Source organism: Bufo bufo, chromosome 4 (genome assembly GCF_905171765.1).
Source record: "Bufo bufo chromosome 4, aBufBuf1.1, whole genome shotgun sequence".
NCBI classification, from domain to species: Eukaryota; Metazoa; Chordata; class Amphibia; order Anura; family Bufonidae; genus Bufo; species Bufo bufo.
Window position 1 is genome coordinate 287,892,016 of NC_053392.1, and position 26,873 is coordinate 287,918,888.

The window sequence follows — 26,873 nt, forward strand, 5'->3', positions numbered from 1 at the left end:
ACCTACCTCCTGGAGAGTGTTCTTGATCTGGCCAACTGTTGTGAAGGGTGTTTTCTTCACCAGGGAAAGAATTCTTCGGTCATCCACCACAGTAGTTTTCCGTGGTCTTCCGGGTCTTTTGGTGTTGCTGAGCTCACCGATGCGTTCCTTCTTTTTAAGAATGTTCCAAACAGTTGTTTTGGCCGCGCCTAATGTTTTTGCTATCTCTCTGATGGGTTTGTTTTGTTTTTTTCAGCCTAATGATGGCTTGCTTCACCGATAGTGACAGCTCTTTGGATCTCATCTTTAGAGTTGACAGCAAAAGATTCCAAATGCAAATTGCACACTTGAAACGAACTCTGGACCTTTTATATGCTCATTGTAATTGGGATAGTGAGGGAATAGCACACACCTGGCCATGGAACAGCTGAGAAGCCAATTGTCCCATTACATTTGGTCCCTTAACAAGTGGGAGACACATATGCAAACTGTTGTAATTCCAACACCGTTCACCTGATTTGGATGTAAATACCCTCAAATTAAAGCTGACAGTCTGCAGTTAAAGCACATCTTGTTCGTTTCATTTCAAATCCATTGTGGTGGTGTATAGAGCCCAAAAATTTTGAATTGTGTCGATGTCCCAATATTTATGGACCTGACTGTAGCTCGGCCAAACTCATACCAAGGAGTTAATGGAGATGTTTTCCCGAGTAGGACTACCTAAAGAGGTTCTGACCGACCAAGGGACCGCATTAATGTCCAAGGTGATGAGGGAACTCTGTAAGTTGCTGCCCATAAAACAACTATGGATGTCTGTTTACCGTACACAAACGGACGGTCTGGTAGAACGGTTTAAAGGGTTTCTGTCAGCCCACTAAACCGTTTTTTTTTTTTGTTTATTAATAATCCCTACACTGCGAGCTCTGCATACATAAGTTAAATAATCATTTTGGTCCTGTAGAATTTGATAAAAAGCTATTTTTAAAATATGCAAATTACCTTGCTACCAGCAAGTAGGGCGGCTACTTGCTGGTAGCAGCCGCATCCTCCGATCCTAATGACGCCCCCTCCGCATTAGGATTGACAGGGCCAGGGAACGGAATCGTTCTCTGCTGGCCCTGCCTGTTAGCATTCAAAATCTGGCGCCTGTGCCGCGGTCGTACGTATCTTCAATCTGCGCAGGCGCACTCACTGAGAGGCGGCCGCTCGCTCCTCAATGCGCCTGCGTCGGGTGTAGATGTGACGTCATCGGCGCAGGCGGATTGAGGATGGAGCGGCCGAGCGAGTGGCCACCTCTCAGTGTGCCTGTGCAGATTGAAGATAGGTACGGCCGCGGCGCAGTGTAGGGATTATTAATAAACAAAAACAAAAAAAACGGTTTAGTGGGCTGACAGAAGCCCTTTAACCAAACATTAAAAAATATGTTGAAAAAGGTAGTGTCTAAAGATGAGAAGGACTGGGACCTCCTTCTGCCCGATCTCATGTTCGTAGTGCGAGAGGTATCCCAGGCCTCTACTGGGTTCTCGCCCTTCAAACTTCTATATGGCAGACACCCTCGCGTTCTCTTGGACTTGGCCAAAGAAGCGTGGGAACAACAACCCACTCCACATAAAAGTGTCATTGAGTACGTTACCCAGATGCAAGATTGGATAGAGACAGTGTTGCCTCTTGTTTAGGGAGCAAATGGAGGCAGCTCAGCGAGCCCAGAGTCGGGTCTATAAATCGGCAGGCTCGGGTCCGGATCTTTAACCCGGGTGATCAGGTTTTGGTTCTGGTGCCGACCATGGACAGTAAGTTACTGGCTAGGTGGTAGGGGCCCTACGAGGTACTAGAGAAAATTGGAGAGGTAAACTACAAGGTACACCAGCCAGAGCGGCGAAAGCCAGAGCAGGTTTCCATGTGAATTTACTCAAACCGTGGAAAGAGGGAAACCTGTACAGAAGACAACCCGCGGCCGGGTTTTCTAGGAGAAGAGGTACCAGCCCCTCTGATACAAAAGAGGCGGCTGCCACAGAAAAAATTGCTGACAGCCTCTCCTCTAAACAGAATCAGGAGGCCAGGGAGTTCATTAGTCGGAACACGGATGTGTTCTCAGACCTCCCTGAATGCACTTCCATAATCCAACATGACATTGTCACTGAGCCTCAGGCAAAAGTCTGATTAAAACCATATTGGGTACCCGAGGCTCGGCGACAAGCCATGTCTGAGGAGGTGCAGCTAATGTTGCAGCTAGACATCATTGAGGAGTCAAAAAGTGGGTGGGCCAGTCCAACGGGACGTTGCGGTTTTGTAACGACTTTCGAAATCTTATCGAGGTTTCCAAATTCAATGCATTTCCAATGCCCCGGGTGGATGAGCTCATCAAGAAGTTAGGACAGGCCCGGTATTTTTCTGTTTTGGACCTCACGAAAGGGTACTGGCAGGTACCCTTAATGGAGGCTGCAGTAGAGAAAACTGCCTTCATCACACCTGAGGGGCCGTATCAATATAAGGTCTGACCATTTGGTCTGCATGGCGACCCTGCCACTTTTCAGCGACTAATGGACATTGTGGTTCGTCCACATCATTAGTACGCTTCGGCTTACCTGTACAATATTGTCATCCACAGTACCGACTGGGAGAGTCACCTACCCAAAGTGAAGGCTGTAGTGGACTCCCTTCGAAAAGCTGGCCTAACCGCTAACCCCAAAAAAATGTGCAATAGGGTTAGAAGAGACTAAGTACCTGTGGTATGTCATTGGGCGCGGAATCATCAAACCCCAAGTGAACAAAATAGAGGCGATACGGAATTGGCCCCGACCTGTCACCACTAGGCAAATAAAGTAATTCCTGGGAATGGTGGGCTATTACATGAGGTTTGTTCCCCACTTTGTTACTCTAGCCACTCCTTTGACAGGGCTCTTGAAGGGACGAAAATCAGTGATGGATGGGGTTATATACTATTGATGTCCTCCTGAGGTAGCTTTCAGTATAATACAGCTTTTATTCAATAATGAAGTAAATGAGAAAGGCGCATGATTTATATCGCATAGATGGTAATAAAACGCATGAGAATATGTTGCTGCATATGTGATGGTATTACAGCATATAAATAGATAGTCTCTCTGTAGTATTTCCGACATGATACAGTGTATTGGATATTTTACTCACTGTTTCAAGCTGGCTCTTGTTTCTGTGGCGTCCCACATGTAAGTGCTCTGTGCTCCAAATCGTTTGTCGGTTACGAATTTTTTTCGAAGTTATTTTCGGATACGAAAGTTTCTTTAGATTTTTCGATAGTTTCGCAATGGAGTTAATCCGGGCGTTGTCTCAATCCCCAGCTGTTGTGCTGTATACTCCAAATATCGTAAACATAGTCTCTACAGAGGACATTGAATGTAGAAGTCCTTATTCAAATTTTCATATGGATCGCATGGCCATGCTCCAAGGACTTTGTGAGCGAATATCTCTCGACTTTCGAAGTAACTACCGCGTTTCGAACTACTAAGAAGTAGTGATTACTTTGAAACGCATCTGGGAAAGTCGAGAGATATTCGCTCACAAAGTCCTTGGAGCATGGCCATGCGATCCATATGAAAATTTGAATAAGGACTTCTACATTCAATGTCCTCTGTAGAGACTATCTTTACGATATTTGGAGTATACAGGAAAACAGCTGGGGATTGAGACAACGTCCGGATTAACTCCATTGCGAAACTATCGAAAAATCTAAAGAAACTTTCGTATCCAAAAATAACAAGAAACAAGAGCCAGCTTTAAACAGTGAGTAAAATATCCAATACACTGTATCATCTGTCGGAAACACTACAGAGAAACTATTTATATATATGCTGTAATACCATCACATATGCAGCAACATATTCTCATGCGTTTTATTACCATCTATGCGATATAAATCATGCGCTTTTCTCATTTACTTCATGATTGAATAAAAGCCGTATTATACTGAAAGCTACCTCAGGAGGACACCAATAGTATATACTTGGACTTATAACCCCAGCCAGTAGATTCCTACTGCTATATTTGTTTTATATGCATTTTTTATCTATGTATTGCAATTTTATTATTGTATGTTATAAATGTTATTAAATAGTGTATACCTTATTTCAGTTGTCCCACATTACTCCCATTGTTAGAGTGCTAGTCATCCTTTCTTATTACATATCTGCTTTTGAATAGGGTGATTCAAATTAGACCAGAGCACCTGACCCTGATTACAAGGAGTGAGCCGTCTGAACTCTTCTATGAAAATCAGTGATGGTTCGCTGTGATGATCGGGCGGAAGAGGCTTTTGCTGCTTTGAAGTCAGCCCTGTGTGGGTCACCGGTTTTGGTGACGCCCGACTTCAAGAGGGAGTTCGAGGTACAAACGGATGCCTCTGAAATAGGCCTCGGTGCTGTACTGTCTCAGGAGGTCAACGGGGAGGAGCATCCCATTGTCTTCCTAAGCCGCAAGCTCACCCCAGCCGAAACTAGGTACAGTATAGTGGAGAGAGAGTGCCTGGCTATCAAGTGGGCACCCGAGTCTCTCCGCTACTATCTGTTGGGAAGAAAGTTTCGCCTGGTGAGCGACCACTCCCCTCTCAAGTGGATGAGCCAGGCCAAAGACAGGAATGCCCGTGTCACCAGATGGTTTTTGTCTCTGCAGAACTTTAAGTTCTTGGTAGAACACAGAGCAGGCCGGTTGCAGGGAAACGCGGATGCCCTGTCCTGGGTGCATTGTCTGGAGTGTGTCCACCCCCTCAGGGTTGAACAAAGGGGGGGGTATGTGACACAGTGAGGGGTTGTGTCTGGCAAGGCAGGTATTTTCCTCCCAGCATGTGCGGCTGGGTTGGTTTCCAGCCAGGTGAGGTCAAATACTAGGCCGGAGTTTATGTGACGGTCCGGGTTTTGGCAGCACCTGGCTGTCCTTAAATAGGCAGCTGGGCTCAGCAGAGATGTCTCTGTTTTGGGGATCTGAGGCTTTGTGCCGTGCTGAGACCCCCACGCTGGGGAAACAGGCCCCTGTGGACTACTGGAGGCAGAACTGCCAGCAAGGTGACTTGTGTTATATGAGCTTTCCATTGTGTGTGAATTATTGCCAAGACTGCAAAGTTACGCGCTGTTTTGTTCAATTGCCTCAAGTGTGAATAAACACTGACGTTTTGAGTTAAGAACTTGTATTTTGCCTCTGTACTGCGCCCACTTACCCTATCTACCAGAGCGAAACCCCACAATATAATTATATATATATATATATACAGTACAGACCAAAAGTTTGGACACACCTTCTCATTCAAAGAGTTTTCTTTCTTTTCATGACTATGAAGGCATCAAAACTATGAATTAACACATGTGGAATTATATACATAACAAACAAGTGTGAAACAACTGAAAATATGTCATATTCTAGGTTTTTCAAAGTAGCCACCTTTTGCTTTGATTACTGCTTTGCACACTCTTGGCATTCTCTTGATGAGCTTCAAGAGGTAGTCCCCTGAAATGGTCTTCCAACAGTCTTGAAGGAGTTCCCAGAGATGCTTAGCACTTGTTGGCCCTTTTGCCTTCACTCTGCGGTCCAGCTCACCCCAAACCATCTCGATTGGTTTCAGGTCCGGTGACTGTGGAGGCCAGGTCATCTGGCGCAGCACCCCATCACTCTCCTTCATGGTCAAATAGCCCTTACTTTCAAAGTTTTCCCAATTTTTCGGCTGACTGACTGAACTTCATTTCTTAAAGTAATGATGGCCACTTGTTTTTCTTTACTTAGCTGCTTTTTTCTTGCCATAATACAAATTATAACAGTCTATTCAGTAGGACTATCAGCTGTGTATCCACCTGACTTCTCCTCAACGCCACTGATGGTCCCAACCCCATTTATAAGGCAAGAAATACCACTTATTAAACCTGACAGGGCACACCTGTGAAGTGAAAACCATTTCAGGGGACTACCTCTTGAAGCTCATCAAGAGAATGCCAAGAGTGTGCAAAGCAGTAATCAAAGCAAAAGGTGGCTACTTTGAAGAACCTAGAATATGACATATTTTCAGTTTTTTCACACTTGTTTGTTATGTATATAATTCCACATGTGTTAATTCATAGTTTTGATGCCTTCAGTGTGAATCTACAATTTTCATAGTCATGAAAATAAAGAAAACTCTTTGAATGAGAAGGTGTGTCCAAACTTTTGGTCTGTACTGTATATACACTCACCTAAAGAATTATTAGGAACACCAGTTCTAATTCTCATTAATGCAATTATCTAGTCAACCAATCACATGGCAGTTGCTTCAATGCATTTAGGGGTGTGGTCCTGGTCAAGACAATCTCCTGAACTCCAAACTGAATGTCAGAATGGGAAAGAAAGGTGATTTAAGCAATTTTGAGCGTGGCATGGTTGTTGGTGCCAGACGGGCCGGTCTGAGTATTTCACAATCTGCTCAGTTACTGGGATTTTCACGCACAACCATTTCTAGGGTTTACAAAGAATGGTGTGAAAAGGGAAAAACATCCAGTATGCGACAGTCCTGTGGGAGAAAATGCCTTGTGGATGCTAGAGGTCAGAGGAGAATGGGCCGACTGATTCAAGGTGATAGAAGAGCAACGTTGACTGAAATAACCACTCGTTACAACCGAGGTATGCAGCAAAGCATTTGTGAAGCCACAACACGCACAACCTTGAGGCGGATGGGCTACAACAGCAGAAGACCCCACCGGGTACCACTCATCTCCACTACAAATAGTAAAAAGAGGCTACAATTTGCACGAGCTCACCAAAATTGGACTGTTGAAGACTGGAAAAATGTTGCCTGGTCTGATTAGTCTCGATTTCTGTTGAGACATTCAAATAGTAGAGTCCGAATTTGGCGTAAACAGAATGAGAACATGTATCCATCATGCCTTGTTACCACTGTGCAGGCTGGTGGTGGTGGTGTAATGGTGTAGGGGATGTTTTCTGGGCACATTTTAGGCCCCTTAGTGCCAATTGGGCATCGTTTAGCTACCTGAGCATTGTTTCTGACCATGTCCATCCCTTCATGACCACCATGTATCCATCCTCTGATGGCTACTTCCAGCAGGATAATGCACCATGTCACAAAGCTTGAATCATTTCAAATTGGTTTCTTGAGCATGACAATGAGTTCACTGTACTAAAATGGCCCCCCCAGTCACCAGATCTCAACCCAATAGAGCATCTTTGGGATGTGGTGGAACGGGAGCTTCGTGCCCTGGATGTGCATCCCTCAAATCTCCATCAACTGCAAGATGCTATCCTATCAATATGGGCCGACATTTCTAAAGAATGCTATCAGCACCTTGTTGAATAAATGCCACGTAGAATTAAGGCAGTTCTGAAGGCAAAAGGGGGTCCAACACCGTATTAGTATGGTGTTCCTAATAATTCTTTAGGTGAGTGTATATACACACACATATAATCATATATATTTATATGAGGAGGATTTTGGGAAGCAGTATGGTTATTTTTTCTTAAGGAAATCATTACATATTCTACAGCCAGGAAAATGGCAATATGCCTGTTTACTCACCATCTGAGAACATGAGAGTTTGTAGGTCCACCGCCAGAGATCGATCATCATGCAGTGCCATGGCAACCATCTGCTGTAGTTCTATCACAGTGTATGACATTTCTCTTGCCTCTTCATTGTTACCATTCTCAACTTTGTTAGATGCGATAGTAGGTGTCTCATCAATTTTATTTTTAGATTCAGAGCTGCCTCTTTCAAAGACCACAGCATAGCGCACTACAATGCTATCAGATCTGCAGCATGAAAAAAGCAAGTATATTGAGTATATTGAGTTAGCTTTACATTCAACTGCTGTTATCTCTTCTCCCCAAATGTTCTACTGTAACCAGTGGAACAAAGAGGGGACTAAAATATGATGTTAAGTATTCTAAATAGAAATCATAAAAAAAAACAATGACATGACATTGTTACAAATTTGTTAAAAGAAATATAATAACACAAACTTTTATTGTAGGACTTGTGTAAAATTCTTATTGGTTTATTTGAATGCCTATAAAAAGTGCTTTCAAAGTTGCAAAGTTTTAGCTTAATACTACTCATAGTCAGTGCTGTTACTCTCTCAAGGAGAGTTCACATCACTGTTATTTTTCCGTTCTTCTGATCTATCAAAAGAACAGAAAAAAATTGATCCTGTCCACGATTTCCATCTGAGATCTGTTGTTTAGATGGGAAAAAACTCCTTTTAAAATTTTGAAAAGTGTGTTTCATCTTTAACTTTATGCCTTTTGGAGATCATTTCATCTTCAACTTACTTAAAGGGGTTCTCTGGGTTCAGGGATAAACCTGGATATAAACTTTTCTTTTTTTCCTGATTACATAAGAGTGAAGCATCAGAGCATTTCCTTGCTCCCCCTTGACATGAAGCATCACGCAAGGCTTTGTTGTGTGCTGGTGACGTATCAGTCTTTGCATCACTATGCTAAGCTGATACTTCCACCAAACAGTGAACCTGTTGATGTCACTGACACAGATGGGTGGTCTATAGCACTGACGGAGGCTGTTTTGGAGGCGGGAACTACACTACTTTGCATAGTACCTGCCTTCAAAACAGCATCCAGCAGTGCCATAAAGCACACTTCTGTGTCGGTGACATTACCGGACTCACTGCTAGGCAGAAGTCTCTGCTTAGCATAGTGATGCAAAGCCTGGTATGTCACTGGCACACAACAAACAGAGCCTTGCGCCACGCAATGTAAAGGGGAGCATTGGAGCAAGGAAATGCTCTAAAGCTTCACTCATATGTAGTCAGGAAAGAAAAGTTTATGTGCAGGTTTATCCCAGAACCTGGAGAACCCCCTTAACTGTTCACAGTAACTAATTTTGACCAGGGGTACCCAAGTTTTTGCAAGTAACTGTACCTACCACATGTATAAACCTACCCTAAACTGGCTGCAGGAAATGTTATAAAATAAACAAAATATTAATTCCCCTACAGCTGCAGTGTCAATGCTTTGATGGTTCCTGATGGTCCTTGATTATATGCCTGGAGCCATAACTTGCTGTACTAACTTGTGACTAATACACCCAATTATTGGCCTGATACAGCATGTCATCACTGCAGGAGGATAAGCAAAGACTGAGGGGGACCACCAGAGCATTGGTGCTAGAAAGATTGTTTTTCAACATTTCTTACTCCTTTAAGTATGCTTTTATTTCTATCTGTTTTTTAGCTATATTTTACAAAAGGGACAACTCGAATTGAAGCCATACTGGGGATAACTTTTAAATTACCTACTCAGAAAAAGATTATAAGCTGTCATTTGCTAAGCATGTCCATTTACTAACAAAATGACATCCATCAGTTTCTGAGAAGCTAATTCAAAGGTGGCAAGCAATATTGCCGCACTTCTTGCTGCCACATTTTCAAATAGTTGTCATAACCCAAAAAGAAGTATCCTGTCATGCATTTTGTTATCATAAGAGATTGCAGAAACAATTTTGCAAATTTTCTGTAAGTCATTAGGAAAATCAAGGATTCACTTATTTCTACAAACTGTAAATTGAAGTCGCACCATCAATTTGCAATACTTCTTACAGCCTAAAATTCCAGCTTTTACACTCATATAGGCCCACAAATCTGCATATACATATTCTTTGGTATGTTCTTATTCTTGGTAGTATCTGTTTCTTGCAGATCTCAAATCTACATTGATCCAACAGAAGCCAGTTATAACATTGAGACTATTGAGCACTACAAACACGACTATTCTACAGCAGAAAGTAATGTAATTGGCCAGAAGAGCAAAAATTGTGGACAAAGGGCTGGGTTAAGAGTAAGGTTAAAAAATGGAAGAAGAGATACTCATCTCAGCTTAAGAAAACACTGACCTGAGTCGGCATTTCTTGGCACTTCCTGTGTGTTTAATGGGACCAGGATATAAAGAACATCAGGGACCCAGTAAGGATAGAATGTTGGGGGATCAGTGGGATGAGTAAACAATAGTTTTTTGTTTTTTTTTCTTAACCCACACTGAACCCTTTAATCTCTATTTCTTATTAGAGACTACTTTATGCAGAATACTCATGAGTACCATGAGGTACAAACTTATATCGTTTGCTACAGTTTTAACCATTGGGTAATATCCTTGGGTAAGGATGGGAGTGATATAGAATGTGGAATGAATGAGAAGAATCAGTTATGAACCAGATATATGGTTAAATGTATGGTTATGCTGGGATCATGAAAAATGCACTTACCGTACATGAGTTAAAAATGGTGGATATATTATTTAATTTGTTGTAATATTGAAGAAACTATCAGGTATCCAGTGTTTAATATATGAAAAAATAATTTTACACCTTATCTTAAAAGGCAGCAACTCCATGAAAATACAAGATATTTGCATTTTTATAATTTACATTCAGTCTATAGCTAATATTACATCATCCTTCAAGTTTATGTAAAATGAAATTACCCATCTTTTTCCTTCTTCTGTCTTGATTTTCCACCATGAAAAAGAAGAGAAAACAAGATTTTTAAATCTCATAAATTTAGGGTGATCTCTTCTTAAAAACATTCCTCTGGGATTAGGTATCATGTCTAAAAATACAGTAATTAAAATAACGACAATAGAAATGCCACATGTCACTCATAATACCTGGTTCTGATGAACCTATTCTAAGGGTTTGAAATTATAAGATATACCCTTTTTTTTATTTATCTGTGTGAATCATGGAAATTGCCAGTGGTTACCTGATATATACCCACTGGCCAGTATCCTAGAGAAGAGATACCTGGTACCGGTGGTCATTGATGACCACTGCAGTGACGTCACTCACTGCTCCGAGCGAGCGCTAATCACTGTCTGTGTAAACCTCCACCTGCTGTAGCATCGCGCCACAGGCCAGGGCACGAGGCAACACGCCAAGCTACACAATACCTGGACTAATTCTGGATTCCAGCATCGATGATCCGGTGAACAACACACACCTAATGGACAATCACTGACTGCAGGAAAGCAAAACTTCTGCATCAAGTACGGGAGCACGAGTAAGAGCATCAGCGCACAAACAGGAGCCTACATTTCAGGTATACTGGTTAAGCCAGTTGAATACTTGTATATTGATGTATACCAATGTGCATAGATATAGCTCATCTGTGATAACTGTATATTAACCTCAACACGTCCCAAAGCGCAGTATCATAAAAATGTAAAACATTGCCTTTCCCTTTGCGGCAGTCTTTGTGGTTCTGCCGTGATACCGCTGCTGCTACACATAGCATTCACGGAGCGCCCCTGAAGCAACCCCTTGTTAGTCATGTTTTAGTATGTATTTTTAATTACATAGATGAAACATTCTCTTTATGGTACATCCATACAGGACATAATTTGAGGTAAGAAAAATCTGTGACAAATCCACCGAATTTATATTTGCACAGAAATCTGGGGTAACAAATCCACAGCATATCCATCCTTTGTGGACATACCCTTAGCGTTTAACATGTTCACGGACACCAAATAGTGAACCTGATATCCCTGCACAATTTTTCCTGTATTTTGCCTTTGATGATGGTGAAATGTTCTTTCCCCTAGACATAGTGGTTGCCTCCATTTTATAGTTATAGTCCTGTAACATCATTGAGCAAAATTTTGTATTATATATAAGTATAATTTCCCTGTAAACTAGCTTCTTACCACTAATTCTTCTTTTTATGGTGGCCTAGTCTAAGCGCTGCATAGGTCTTCCATGCAACAATGAGCAGAAGTCTAGATCTCATATGACAGCTGGGCTCCTGCTCTAATGACCCTAATCAGCAGAAGCAGCAATCTGGTCAGTTTAACCCCTTAGATGCTGCAGTCATAGTGACCACAGTGGTTTAGAAGGAACAAGCTTCCTCTGTCAGGCATTGACACTGCTGCAAATTACATTGCTGGGCTCTGATGTATTAGTACAGCTGGGGACCTAATGAAAGCCCCCCAGGTCTGCCTGCAGTGTATGCTTATCCGGCTGTGCCAGATAGTGCTTGTCCCACTGACAGTATATAGTGCACTATACTATATAAGTATAACCTATCCATAACTAAATCATGAGGGCACACCCAAGAAATTCAAATAAACCTACAATATATTATATTCTTTGTAGGTTTATTATACTATTTAAGTAGTACAGTGTACTACAATATATGAGCTATCAAAAGACCAAATATCAAAGTTCTCTTGTGGGACTAATACATTGTAAAAATAAAAGCTAAAGTTTTATCGCCATAAATAAAAATAAAAAATCCAAGTTCAAAAAATAAAAAGCGATCAAAAAGTGTTTTGTACCTCAAAATGATACCATTGAGAACTACAACTGCAAAATTCAAGCCCTCGCACAAATCCATAAAGAGAAAATTAAAAAGTTATGGGTCTTGGGAAGTGGCAATAGAAAACATTTTCTTTTTAAAAAAGGGTTTTAGTTGTACAAAAGTAGTTAAACAAAAACAAAACATATGTATTTGGTATAGCTGTAACCCAATGAATAAAGCATTGCTATTTTTCCCACCCTTCAGAAAGAGTTCATAAAAGTTAATCAATAAGTTATGAGTACTCCAAATTAGTGCCATTAAAAACTACAACTTGTCAGTAAAAAAAAACTAGCCCTCGTGCAGCTATATTGATGGAAGCATTAAAAAAAATTATTCTTGAAATGTGACAGTGAAAAGATGAAAAAATTGCTTGATCACTAAGGCACTGGGTAACCCTTTGTATCACCTATATTTTTTTTTATTGCTAATTGAATTAGATTGTGAAACACAATATTTTCTTCTAATGTTATTTTTTTCCCTTATTGTAGATTTTTTTAATTGTATTTTCTGTATATGATTATAGGGGCAGCCATCTTGTCTGAGCTGGACCATAGGCCACAGTGAACATGAGTTATTTATTGGCTTTTATGGGAGCGATTTCTAGATGCCCTGACCTGTCCAGAGGTTATTGTGCAGTGAGGGGGAGAAGATAAGCTGTGGTCATGCCCTTTTGTGAATATAGGAAGTAATTGTAGAAAGTAACACAGAAAATTAAAAATATCAACAAAAAAATTGTAATAAATACGTGCAACATAAAAAAACGATGTGAGCAAGAGTTAAGTAAAAGAAAACTTGCATCAGTGAGATGTGCACCTCTTCTCATTTCTACTATATTTTCAGAAATGATAAAACCCAAAACATGCAATTGGCTATATATTAGCAAAGCCTAATATGGTGACAGTTTTACTAAAAGTAATTCAACAGTAATTCCAAACTTTTTGCTGCCCATTTTATGTCTTGGATTGAAAACATATTTTTTTGTAAGCTGCAGTAAAACCTGTTACACTTTAGAAGGAGAATTACAAAGCAAGCTATGGGTTTACCATAAACTCATTTCTAAAGCTATAAGAGTGTACTACTGGATGTCATACTGGTATGAGATATTCATTAATTACAGTATTATTGGCTAGGAGACAAATTGCTCAGGCATGCATATTAATGTTCCCTTGAAACAGGACATCTACCTTCCCATGGGGTGTTAAGTACATAAAACATTTTCTATGAGGTGTAGGTCACATTTTGATTTGGAAACTCATTAAAATTGCTCTGTAATTACAATGACCTAAATAATTTAACAGCTCTTGTTACTGTAGTTATTTTATGGACAGCCTCTTGCACAGACCATTAACATTACGAGAATATAGATAAATTAAACTTTTACTTTCTATGTTATTTTAGTTATGTAATCTTTTGAAATTGATTGGTTCAAGACAAGATCCATAGAAAAGCAAATATTGATACTTTGGGGGACATTTATCAAGGCCAGTGTTTTTGTTGCCACTCTTGGTTTTCCCTGTGCAGCCAGAGGATGTACCTTATGTCAAGGTGCAAGCCTCATTATAGATTTGGCACCTCCTCCAGCAGGCAGTGCGCTTGACTGAAGTCATAGATGTCTGTCTTCATTCATGCCAGAAAACTCACGTGAATAAAGGTAAATAGGTTGTACCTACTGGCCCTGCTCTTTCCATGCCCTCACCACACCCCCTTTTCAGAATTTGGTGAGGGTGACATAGAACCTCCACTTGTGAAAACATTTTTTGCAGTGGTTTGCAACTTTTTTACGCCAGAAAACTGAAGTGGGAATGATTAATGTGTTTGTTGCCAGTACTGGTTATCTGGTGAAGGAGTTAGAGAAATCTTTGGTATCTGAGAATCAAAAAATATGCTCTCTGAACACTACATAAGTAAGTCAAAAGTTTCATAAACATTTGTGGATGAGAGGCTAAGTATGGGATATTCCCATGTTCCACCTCTAGGTAATATTAGCTGACTAGATCATTGGGTTGCTACAGGCAAAAATACAGATTTTATGCTATCACTGTGTCTCCCAGAGTGTATACAGATCTCATAGTGCCTCATAGCAAAACTCAGAGACTTGCCCGCAGTGAGATGCCTCAAAGTTACACTTTTTTTTATTAAAGGGATTGTATAACTAGAAAATGTATTGTTTAAATCCTGCAAATTTTATTTTATTTTTTTAAGAAATGTTGGTGATTTTTGCTTTAACACCTTAAGGACCCTTAAGCCCTATTTCACCTTAAGGACTTGGCCATTTTTTGCAAATCTGACCAGTGTCACTTTATGTGGTGATAACTTTAAAACGTTTTTACTTATCTAGGCCATTCTGAGATTGTTTTTTCGTCACATATTGTACTTCATAACACTGTTAAAATAGAGTTAAAAAAAAATCTTTTTTATTTATAAAAAAACCCACAAAATTTACCAAAATTTTTGAAAAATTTGCAAATTTCCAAGTTTCAATTTCTCTACTTCTATAATACATAGAGATACCTCCAAAAATAGCTATTAGTTTGCATTCCCCATATGTCTACTTCATGTTTGGATCATTTTGGGAATGCCATTTTATTTTTTGGGGACGTTACAAGGCTTAGAAGTTTAGATGCAAATCTTGAAAAATTTCTGAAATTTTTAAAAACCCACTTTTTAGGGACCAGTTCAGTTCTGAAGTCACTTTGTGAGGCTTACATAATAGAAACCACCCAAAAGTGACCCCTTTCTAGAAACTACACCCCTCAAGGTATTCAAAACTGTTTTTTAGAAACATTACTAACCCTTTAGGTGTTCCCCAAGAGTTGATGGCAAATGGAGATGAAATTTCAGAATTTAAATTTTTTGCCAAATTTTCCATTTTAATCCATTTATTCCACTAACAAAGCAAGGGTTAACAGCCAAACAAAACTCTATATTTATTGCCCTGACTCTGCGGTTTACAGAAACACCCGATATGTGGTCGTACACCACTCTACGGCCCCACGTCAGGGCATAGAGGGAAAGGAACGCCGTGTTTTTTGGAAGGCAGATTTCGCTGGACCTGATGCACCCCTAGAGTAGAAACTCCAAAAACGTGACCCCATTTTGGAAACTACGGGATAAGGTGGCAGGTTTTTTTGGTACTATTTTAGGGTACATATGATTTTTGGTTTCTCTATATTACACTTTTGTGAAGCAAAGTAACAAAAAATATAAATTCTGAAATTTCATCTCCATTTGCCATTGACTCTTGTGGAACACTTAAAGGGTTAACAAAGTTTCTAAAATCAGTTTTGAATACGTTGAGGGGTGTAGTTTCTTAAATGGGGTAACTTTTTGGAGTTTCTACTCTAGGGGTGCATCAGGGGGGCTTCATATGGGACATGGTGTCAAAAAACAAGTCCAGCAAAAGCTGCCTTTCAAAATCCATATGGCATTCCTTTCCTTCTGCGCTCTGCTGTGTGCCTGTACAGAGGTTTATGACCACATATGGGGTGTTTTTGTAAACTAAAGAATCAGGGCAATAAATATTGAGTTTTGTTTGGCTGTTAACCCTTGCTTTGTTACGGGAAAAAATGGATTAAAATGGAAAATTTGCCAAAAAATACCTGTTTTGGCACGTTTTAATTTTTTATTATTTAAAACGTTCATCTGACAGATTAGATCATGTACTATTTTTATAGAGCAGGTTGTTAAGGATGCAGGGATACCTAATATGTTTACTTTTTAAAATTTATTTAAGTTTTACACAATATTATCATTTTTGAAACAAAAAGAATAATTTTAGTGTCTCCATTGTCTGACAGCCATAGTTTTTTTTCTTTTTTGGGCGATTTGTCTTAGGGTCTCATTTTTTGCAGGATGAGATGACTGTTTTAATGGTATGATTTTGGGGTGCATATACCCTTTTGATCGCTTGCTATTACACTTTTTGTGATGTAAGGTGACAAAATTATGGCTTTTTTTTACACTATTTTGACTTTTTATTTTTACGTTGTTCACCTGAGGGGTAGATCATGTGATATTTTTTATAGAGCAGGTTCTTACAGACACGGCAATACCTAATATGTGTACCTTTTTTTTTATTTATTAAGGTTTTACACAATATCATTTTTAAACCCCAAAAACATGTTTTAGTGTCTCCATAGTCTGAGAGCCATAGTTTTTTTTTTTTTGGGTCATTGTCTCATTTAGCGGCTCATTTTTTGCGGGATGAGAAGACTGTTTGAATGGCACTATTTTGGTGTACATACGACTTTTTTGATCACTTTTATTACCTTTTTTTGGAAGTAAGGTGAGCAAAATTCCAATTTCATCATAGTTTTTATTTTTTATGTCGTTCACCGTGTGGGGAATGTAACATGACCGTTTTATAGATTGGGTCGTTACGGATGCGGTGATATATAACATGTGTAGGGATTTTTTTTTTTTTAATCAGGGATAAATGTTTTTTTTTTTCACTTTGTTAACATTTTCTTCTACCCAGACCCACTTGGTTCTTGAAGATCCAGTGGGTCTGATGTCTGTATAATACAGTACAGTACCCTATATAGTGTACTGCACTGTATTTCACTCACACTTTGTCTGAACAGATCTCTGCCTTTAGCACAGATCTGTTCATCACCATGGACAGCAGGATGCCTGAGAAGGTGTCCAGTTGCCATGGGAACCTTCCCCATTTGCCACAACTGAGCAGACGGGGAAGGGGAGGGAGGAGGGCTCCCTCCCTCTTCACCTCTTCCATACAGCGGTCCCTACGGACCGCGGCATGGAAGGGGTTAAAACGGCGGACATCTGCACAGATGTCTGCCGTTTGATTCAACCGCTCGGCCATCCTGAAAATAAACGGGGGGCGGGCGGAAGATCACGCACCCGCCCCCCACACTGCCGCACGCCTCCCGCACCACCCGCAATCCTCCCCCCCCGCTGCGCCCACAGGCACAAAAACACAGAGGGCTGCAGGGGGGGGTTAACTTTGGGCACTTTTAGGCTTCTGATCCCTGCGGTCACAGACCGCAGGGATCAGAAACTTGCATAAGCGCTAAAAACCGCAGGTCTGAATTGACCTGCGGTTTGTAGCGATCAGAAATGCGGGGGGGTCACAGGACCCCCTAGGCATTGTCACAGGGTGCCAGCTGAATGATTTCAACAGGCACCCTGTTCCGATCACTTTTTTCACTTTGTTAACATTTTCTTTTACCCAGACCCACTTGGTTCTTGAAGATCCAGTGGGCCTGATGTCTGTATAATACAGTACAGTACCCTATATAGTGTACTGCACTGTATTTCACTCACACTTTGTCTGAACAGATCTCTGCCTTTAGCACAGATCTGTTCATCACCATGGACAGCAGGATGCCTGAGAAGGTGTCCAGTTGCCATGGGAACCTTCCCCATTTGCCACAACTGAGCAGACGGGGAAGGGGAGGGAGGAGGGCTCCCTCCCTCTTCACCTCTTCCATACAGCGGTCCCTACGGACCGCGGCATGGAAGGGGTTAAAACGGCGGACATCTGCACAGATGTCTGCCGTTTGATTCAACCGCTCGGCCATCCTGAAAATAAACGGGGGGCGGGCGGAAGATCGCGCACCCGCCCCCCACACTGCCGCACGCCTCCCGCACCACCCGCAATCCTCCCCCCCCGCTGCGCCCACAGGCACAAAAACACAGAGGGCTGCAGGGGGGGGTTAACTTTGGGCACTTTTAGGCTTCTGATCCCTGCGGTCACAGACCGCAGGGATCAGAAACTTGCATAAGCGCTAAAAACCGCAGGTCTGAATTGACCTGTGGTTTGTAGCGATCGGAAATGCGGGGGGGTCACAGGACCCCCTAGGCATTGTCACAGGGTGCCAGCTGAATGATTTCAACAGGCACCCTGTTCCGATCACTGCCGGCCGTGCGGCAGTGATCAAAACTACACAGGACGTACAGGTACGCCCTGGGTCCTTAAGGACTCGGGAAACAGGGCGTACCGGTACGCCCTAAGTCCCTAAGGGGTTAAAAAGAAATCTAAAATCATGCTCTGCTCACCAGGCCTAATAATAACTTAACTACTCCCTCCTGACCTCTACATAGGTCACAGAGCATGCCTAGAAAACTCTCCCATAGATGTCAATGAAGTCTCCTCCTCACCATTGTGTCTATGAAAATTATGACTACTTTTAAAGAACAGGAAATCTTGACATATTTTATATCTAGTGGCCAGTATCAAACTGCATGATTTTGCATTATTTTTTAAATATGGATGGGGATATGAGAATTATAAAAAAATCATCAAAATTTTTTTGTTAAACAATAGGTCATTTTCCAAAGACACATTCTCTTTAAGAGGAATTTTTTAAATAAACAAAATAAATAAAATGCACTCTATGTTAACCACTTTGCCCTATTTATCACATCAGATAAAGTGGAACAGGTGCTTCATACATATGGCACTAATTCTGGACATTTATTTATTATAAAATATGTTGATAAATCTCCCCCATACAGCTCTAAATGCTCTGCTTCATTACACATAATTTATTACAAAACCAGCCACCAGCAGCGACGACAAGCTTGAGACAATTGCATAGGAATTTATACAGTTACCAATGCACTCAATGGAAGCTGTAAAATCTGTAAACACTGAGCTTTATCTAGTGTTGGCAGCAGTAAAATGCAGTGAATCTATGTTGGGAACACTTTAAAAGTCACACCTCTCCACTTACTTACTACAGACAGAGGAATCTATGACATGAGGTAGCAGCTGTGTGCACTGCAGGCATACAGCATGCATACTTAGGCGACAGGGAAACTTACTCATAGGGGAAGGGCAGCAAGGATAGTTACAACTCTAGGATAGGATCGTAGTAACCAGCTAACAGCTCTACAAAGGAAACAAAGGAAAGGGGTATCTAGCTAGAAATGTGAGAAATCCTGGAATACCCTACTGATCCCCTAACACTGATAGATAACATATAGGGGGGAAATGGTTGCCACGGCAGTGAATCCAAACTAGGTAGCATTTACATTGTAACCAAGGGGATATGCAGCAATATCCCCATAGTTATCCCCACACAAGTAAATATAGTACTCCAATTCGAGAGTAACAAGGATCAAGTTAGGTTACCCAGTCACAGAGTGCAGCCGTATATAATTTTAAATATTGATTCTCTTTCCTTTTGACTTAAAAAAAAAATAAAATAATGAAATAAATGTTATGTTTTAATATTGACCACAAACAGGAACTATCTAGCCTTTGGCTACTGAATTTAATAATAATCAATCTCCCGGGTCCAAAAGGGTCCTTGATGTGAAAAATGTCTGTGATCACCCTCCCTGCCGTGCTAAACACACGTTCGGACAATACACTGGCCACAGGGCAGGCCAGCACCTCCAAGGCGTAAAAAAGGGCAAGCTCAGGCCATGTGCCCAATTTGGAGACCCAGAAGTTGAATGGGGCAGACCCATCAGTCAGTACGTGTAGGCGTGTGCACACGTACTGTTCCACCATGTTGCTGAAATGCTGCCTCCTGCTAAGACGTTCCATATCAGCTGGTGGTGCTGGTTGTTTTTGCGTGCTGACAAAGCTTTTCCACATTTCGGCCATGCTAACCCTCCCTTATGAGGTGCTGGCAGTGCCCCAGTTACATTGGCGACTTCTTCCTCCTCCTCTGCCTTCGACTTCTGCTTCCACTGAGCCCCTGCTGTCAGGTGGGAATGCCATCAGTAGCGCGTCTACCAGTGTGCACATGTACTCGCGCATCTTCCTATCACGCTCCAGTGATGGAAATAAGGATGGCACATTGTTCTTGTAGCGGGGATACAGGGTGGCCACCCAGTAATAAGTACTGGTTAGAATGTGGGCAACTCAGCGATCGTTGCACAAGCACTGCAGCATGTAGTCGCTCATGTGTGCCAGACTTCCCAGAGGCAACAACAAGCTGTCCTCTGTGGGAGGTGTATCATCTGTGTCCTCCGTTTCCCCCCAGCCATGCTCCAGTGATGCCCATGAGCTGCTTTGTGTGCCACCCTGCTGTGAACATGGTTACTCCTCCTCATCCTCCTCCTCCTCCACATCCTTCAGAACTGTGCCCTGGCTGGACAGTTGTGTACCTGGCCTCTGTTGGTGCAGGAACCCACCCTTCGAGCCACTTGTGAATGACTGGCCTAATAACCGTGGAAATGATCCCTCTTTCTCCTCCTCTTCCTCATGTGCCACATCCTCTTCCATCGTCGCCCGAAGTGTTTTTTCAAGGAGACATAGAAGTGGGATAGTAATGCTGAGGACAGCATCATTGGCACTAGCCATGTTGGTGGAGTACTCGAAACAGCGCAACGCGGCACACACGTTTCGCATGGAGGCCCACTCGTTGGTGGTGAAGTGGTGCTGTTCCGCAGAGCGACTCACCCGTGCGTGCTGTAGCTGAAACTCTATTAAAGCCTGCTGCTGCTCGCACAGTCTCTCCAGCATGTGCAAGGTGGAGTTCCACCTTGTGGGTACGTCAAATATGAGGTGGTGAGCTGGAAGGCTGAAGTTACGCTGCAGCGCAGACAGGCGAGCAGCATCAGGGTGATAACGCCGAAAGCACGCAGAGACAGCCCCTACTTTCTGCAGCAGCTCTGACATATCGGGGTAATTTTTCAGGAACCTCTGCACCACCAAATTCAGGACTTGCACCATGCAAGTGATGTGCATCAAACCGGCCTGGCCCAGAGTTGCTACAAGATTTCGCACGTTATCGCACACCACCAGGCCAGGCTTGAGGCTCAGTGGCACCAACCACTCATTGGTCTGTTGTTTCATGCCCATCCACAGCTCCTACGTGGTGTGGGTTTTTTCCCCCAAACATATGAGTTTCAAAACTGCCTGCTGTCGTTTTCCCCTGGCTATACTGAAGTTGGTGGTGAAGGTGTTACGCTGACCGGATGAGGAGGTGGTAGAGGAGGAAGTGGAGTAGGAGGAGAAGGCAAAGGGAAATGTCCTGCAATCCTCGGTGGTGGAAGGACATGTGCCAAACTGCTATCCGCCTCAGGCCCAGCTGCCACTGCATTTACCCAGTGTACAGTTAGGGAGATATAATGTCCCTGCCCGTGCTTACTGGTCCACATATCAGTGGCTATGTGGACCTTGCCACAAAAGGAAGTTGCGCAGTGCACACCTAATTTTGTCCACCACTTGGTTGGGCAGGGATGGCTCGCCTGGAAAAGTAGTAGTGGCTGGGAACCACGTACTGTGGGACAGCCACCGCCATAAGGTTTTTAAAAGTCTCAGTCTCCACCAGACGGAATGACAGCATTTCAAAGGCCAGGAATTTTGAAATGCTAGCATTCAGGGCCAGGGATCGCGGGTGGGTAGGGGGGTACTTCCTATTTCTCTCCAGTGTTTGGGAGATGGACAGCTGAACGCTTCCATGGGACAGTGTGGAGATGCTTGGTGATGGTGATGGAGGTGGTGGCGTTGCTGCCACATCCTCAGTTTGCTGGGTGGCAGGAGCCACTGTCACTCCAGAGGGGGAGGAAGAGGCAGAGACTGCAGCAGAAGAGGGAGCAGGAGGAGCCTGAGAGCTTTCGTGGTTTTTGAGGTGTTTACTCCACTGTAGCTCATGCTTTGGATTGCATTTAGATGCCTGGTCATGCAGGTGGTGCTCAGGTTTAGAACATTTATGCCTCGCCTCAGGCTCTGATTGCACAGCGTGCAAACCACTTGCGTCATGTCGTTAGCACATTGTCTGAAGAACTGCCACGCCAGGGAACTCCTTGGAGTGTGGTGGGCAGTAGGAGGCGTACTGGCTGGGGGATGGCCACTCTGCTTTTGCACCCTGCTCCCTCTTTTGTTGTGTGGCTGGAACTGTGTGACCATTACCTCTTCCTCCGAATTGCACACGTTACTCGCATGACCTTGATTTCCTGTGGGGTCTAGGACCTCATCATCCTGCACATCATCTTCCACCCACTCTTCACCCCTGTCCTCCTTGCCGGTCTGCACACTGCAGAAAGCCGCAGCAGTTGGCACCTGTATTTCGTCATCATCAGAGACATGCTACGGTGGTCCTCCCATGTCCCCATCCTGAAACATAAGTGGTTGGGCATCGGTGCACTCAATCTCTTCCACTGCTGTGGCAGGGCTAGGTGGATGGCCCACGGAAACCCCCCTAACAACATAATGATAAAGCATAAGAGACTGCTGCATGACTTGGGGCTCAGACTGCTTGGCTGATTTGCAAGGGGGTGAGGTGAAAGACAGATGCCCATGGGCTGCAGGTGCTAACTCTGTGATTTCAGCTGGGGACTCGGTGGGAGACAATGTGAAGGAACTGGAGGCACTGTCAGCCACCCAATCTACTACCGCCTCTACTTGTTCTGGCCTCACCATTCGTACACCGGTATTCGGGACTAAAAAATAACGCTGAAGTTTTTGTCGTCTACTTGCACCTGAGGAAGGTGTATCATTTAGGCTTGTAGCTGGCACAGATCGACCACGTCCTCACCCTGCAACAGGAGCTCCACCAACACCAGCATCATCACGACCAGGGCCACGTCCCTTATTTGATGCTCAGTGCAGGTGTTCTTCACGCAATAAATGGGTATATAACTATATTAATTCCCCTGTCACGTATGCAATGCAGGTGTACCTCACCCAAAAATTGGGTATATTTCACCCACCGAACTAACAGACGAATTAACTATGTCAATTTCACTGTCACGTACGTATGTAGTGCAGGTGTACCTCACACAAAAATTGGGTATATTTCACTTACCGAACTAACAGACGAATTAACTATGTCAATTTCACAGTCATGTATGCAATGCAGGTGTACCTCACAGAAAAATTTGATATATTTCACCCACTGAACTAACAGACAAATTAACTATGTCAATTTTACTGTCACGTATGGAATGCAGGTGTACCTCACACAAAAATTGGGTATATTTCACCCACCAAACTAACAGACGAATTAACTATATCAATTCCACTGTCACGTATGCAATGCAGGTGTACGTCACACAAAAATTGGGTATATGTCACCCACCGAACTAACAGAGGGATTAACTATATTTATTTCCCTGTCACGTATGCAGTTCAGGTGTACCTCACATCAAAAATGGGATTATGTCACCCACCAATCTAACAGACGGATTAACTATTATGTTTTTGTGTCCGGGGTACAAAGATGGTGGATTGCCCCCACAAAAAAATCGCTATAGGTCACCCACAGAATTAACAGCCAGATTTAGTATTATATTTCTGTGTCAGGGGTGCAAAGCTGGTGTATTGCACTCACAACAAATCTTTATACTGGAGGTCACCTACAAAACAAATAGCCAGATTCCTAACTCTCTCCCTCAGTTCAGCTGCCTGCTTCCTGTCCCTGCAATACTCAGAGCTGATGGACGATGCTACACGTGATCCAGCTTTTATCGAAGCTGGGTCACATGATGCACCGACCAATCACAGCGATGCCATTAGTAGGCATGGCTGTGATGGCTTCTAAGTGCCTACAGCTTAAAAGCTTATTGATTGGCTGCCCTGCAGCCGTTCAACAAGCTTTTTAAATGCCCGAAACACCGAACACGAACCCAAACTTTTCCAGCAAACTTTACAGTTTGGGTTCGCTCAACACTGGTCCTTAACTCTTTTATGCCTTTTTAATGTGCAAATGTTTAAAGCAATATTTCACCTTTTAGAAGGTCAAATTCTTACTTTGAATATTTTTTTCGTTTAATACTTTGGCCATTGTTTTTTGCCTTTCTAGGGCACAGACATTTTAATGCAGTACCAAGTATTGCTGGTATACTGGGAGATTTACTGGTTTACGTATTTCCTGTCCAAATGCCAGTTTTTACCCTAGTGCAGGTCTGTTATATTTTTGAACTGGACACATGTTGTCAAACAACATGATGCAAGCTTTAAAACATCAAGTTAAACCTGGAAAAAGTTGAGCTTTCCCTGCTGATTACTGCTTGTTCCTAAAAAGTAAACCAAGCTAGACTTGTGGCTATCAGTTAATTGCCAGGACAACAATGGCACACTTCAAGAAGGAGTTATCCAGATGAGATAGCCTCTTTAAAATGATACTGTTATTTCATATTTGCAGAGTAATAATTGACAGGAACGCAGACTAACATAGGTTTCTGTTCTGAAGAATGTTTTTTAGCAGAGAAAAAAGTCCTACATGCAGGACTTTTCTTTCCACTGTTTTTGAAGAATTCTGTAATGGAGGCCCAGAATGGAGCCTCCAATACAGATGTGGATATAGGCAAATGCCAATCTAATACCACCATACATAGCTACATGACATTGGGAAGTTGTGGGTTTAATTTTAATGTAAACTTGTAAAAAGATTAATGAAAAAAATCCATGTTCATCTAGTCCAGCTAAATATTTTACTAAATACCTGTTCCCTTACGTCCTACCAGCAGCACAGATGGGTTAACTGCCCCTGTGGACTGGTAGGACCGGCGGAATTTTTAATGAGCCCAAGAACCAATAAACGATCTTCAGCTCCCTGAAAGGGAGGAGATCACCCCCCAGCCCACCGTGTTTTTCTGTCCTCTGGACAGGTGGACTGGCGGTGTCGCTCCCCCTCAGGGAGCTGAAGAGTTCTAGGGGCTCTATTTTTCTTTAAATCTAAAGTTTGCCCTCTATGGCCTCTCATTGCCTTTATTATAGGCTGGTCGGCGTTCTATTTGGGGTACCGTCAGGGTGAGGGGTGTCCCCTCCCCTCTTCTTGTATCCAGCTTGGTATCCCGTCCTCCCTCGCCGCATGTGAGCGGCGCTATGGCCGTCGGGTGCCGCTGGGGTACTGTCGGGGAGGGGGGTGTCCCCTCCCCTCTTCTTCCATCGAGTGCTGCGGTATCCCGTCCGTTCTCTCGCCGCATGTGGCGGCGCTATGGGCGCCGCCATCTCCGGAAGTGACGCGCACTAGGTGCGCTACGTCACTTCCGGTTTTTTCATAGCGATGCCGTGAGGGTAAACCTCACTGCTTCTATTAAAAGCTTTCTCCCTTTCTCACCCTGGGATCCAGGATTAGGTGGGGGAGACATTTAGGGCTTGCTGAGCCTGTTTAGGCTCTGTTTATCCCTCTGGGCTAATTCCTCCTCTTAAGCGCCCAGAGCCTGTCAGTCAGTGCTCTGGTTGCGTCGCTTTCACAAGTTAGCTCCAGAGTTCCCTGTGCCTTGAGATATTTTGTATTGCTTGGCTTGGGATTGTGGTTTCCTTTTTTACAGCTCTATTTTCTGCTAGTGCTGGTGGGCCCCCATAAGGTCTTGTTTCACCACCTCCAGGTAAAATTGTAGGTGTTATGACCTGTGTTCTTTCTAATTACAGAACTATGGCTTCCCCTAAGGATCCGGATCAGCGTAAAGCTGGGGCCAAGAGGAAGCATCTGGCGTGTTACGAATGCAACACCCCCTTAGACGACAGCTGTCCGTACTCTAGATGTGAGAGTTGTCGCACGGCATCCACGGAACCCACGATGCAGGAAATGTTTCAGTGGACGAAGACATACGTGGACGACTCCATTAAGGGAGTGGTGCGGCTGCTGAATGAGAGGCTACCAGGACCCTCTCAGACTCCCATGGAGGTGGTCGCACCGGTCGAAAGACCTACCCCCTGTTCTCCGGGGTCTTCTTCTTCTGAGGAAGAAGAATCTACTTCTTGCTTTTTTCCTCCAGAAAAGACGCAGAAGTTACTTAAGTCCATCAGGTCGGGGGACCATGATGTTGACATGGGGGAGTCCTCCGATCCCGCCGGACGGACACAGCATGTCTTTAGAGCGGATGAGACCCTTCTCTCCGTGATGCGCATCCGGAGATCTTCAGGCAGCTAGTTCACAGATGGGGTATGCCAGAAGTGGATCTCATGGCAACCAGGTTCAACGCCAAGGTGCTGAGGTTCTGTTCCCTCTACAGGGAAGACAAACCCCTGGCGATAGATGCTCTGTCAATACCGTGGAGGTTCAGGCTGGCTTACATCTTCCCTCCGTTTTCCATGATACCGAGGGTATTGATGAAAATCCGTCAGGATCAGGCCTTGGTAATAGCCATCATACCGTTTTGGCCCAAAAGATCCTGGTTTACCCAACTCATTCAGATGAGTCGGGGACAATACTGGAGACTCCCCCCGGAGCAGACCCTGGTGTCGTGGGACACTCACCTCTGCCCAGATCTGCACAGGTTCAACCTGACAGCCTGGAGGTTGATCAGTCCCTTCCCAATATAGAAGGGCTTTCCGAGTCGGTCCTGAGAACTTTGTCGCATTCCCGAGCAGAGTCTACAAAGAAGGCCTACTCCAGGATCATGAGAATCTTCGTGGCATGGTGTGATTCCAGACAGGTGGCGTCCGCAGATCCGCCCCTTCCTGCGATACTTCAATTTCTTCAAGATGATTTAGATAGAGGCCTATCTCCAGCTACCTTGAAAGTACAGGTTTGTGCCATCTCGGCCTGTCTCAACAGGCCACATTCTCGGGACCCACTCATCAAACGCTTCCTGAAGGGAGCTGAAAGACTAAAGCCTACTATACTGAAACCTATCCCCCAGTGGGATCTTTCAGTAGTGCTCAGGGGGCTAGCATCTCCCCCCTTCGAGCCCTTGGAGGAGGTAAAT

General features: G+C 43.3%; 1 protein-coding gene across 1 annotated transcript in view; it reads right to left on the minus strand.

Moving 5' to 3' along the window:
- Positions 1-26,873, minus strand: part of IMPG1 (interphotoreceptor matrix proteoglycan 1) — a 133,197-nt gene that overhangs the window by 16,500 nt on the left and 89,824 nt on the right. Inside the window, exon 9 of the mRNA XM_040430042.1 lies at positions 7,505-7,737. Coding sequence (XP_040285976.1) covers positions 7,505-7,737 — 233 coding nt within the window. The remainder of the gene's footprint in view (positions 1-7,504; positions 7,738-26,873) is intronic.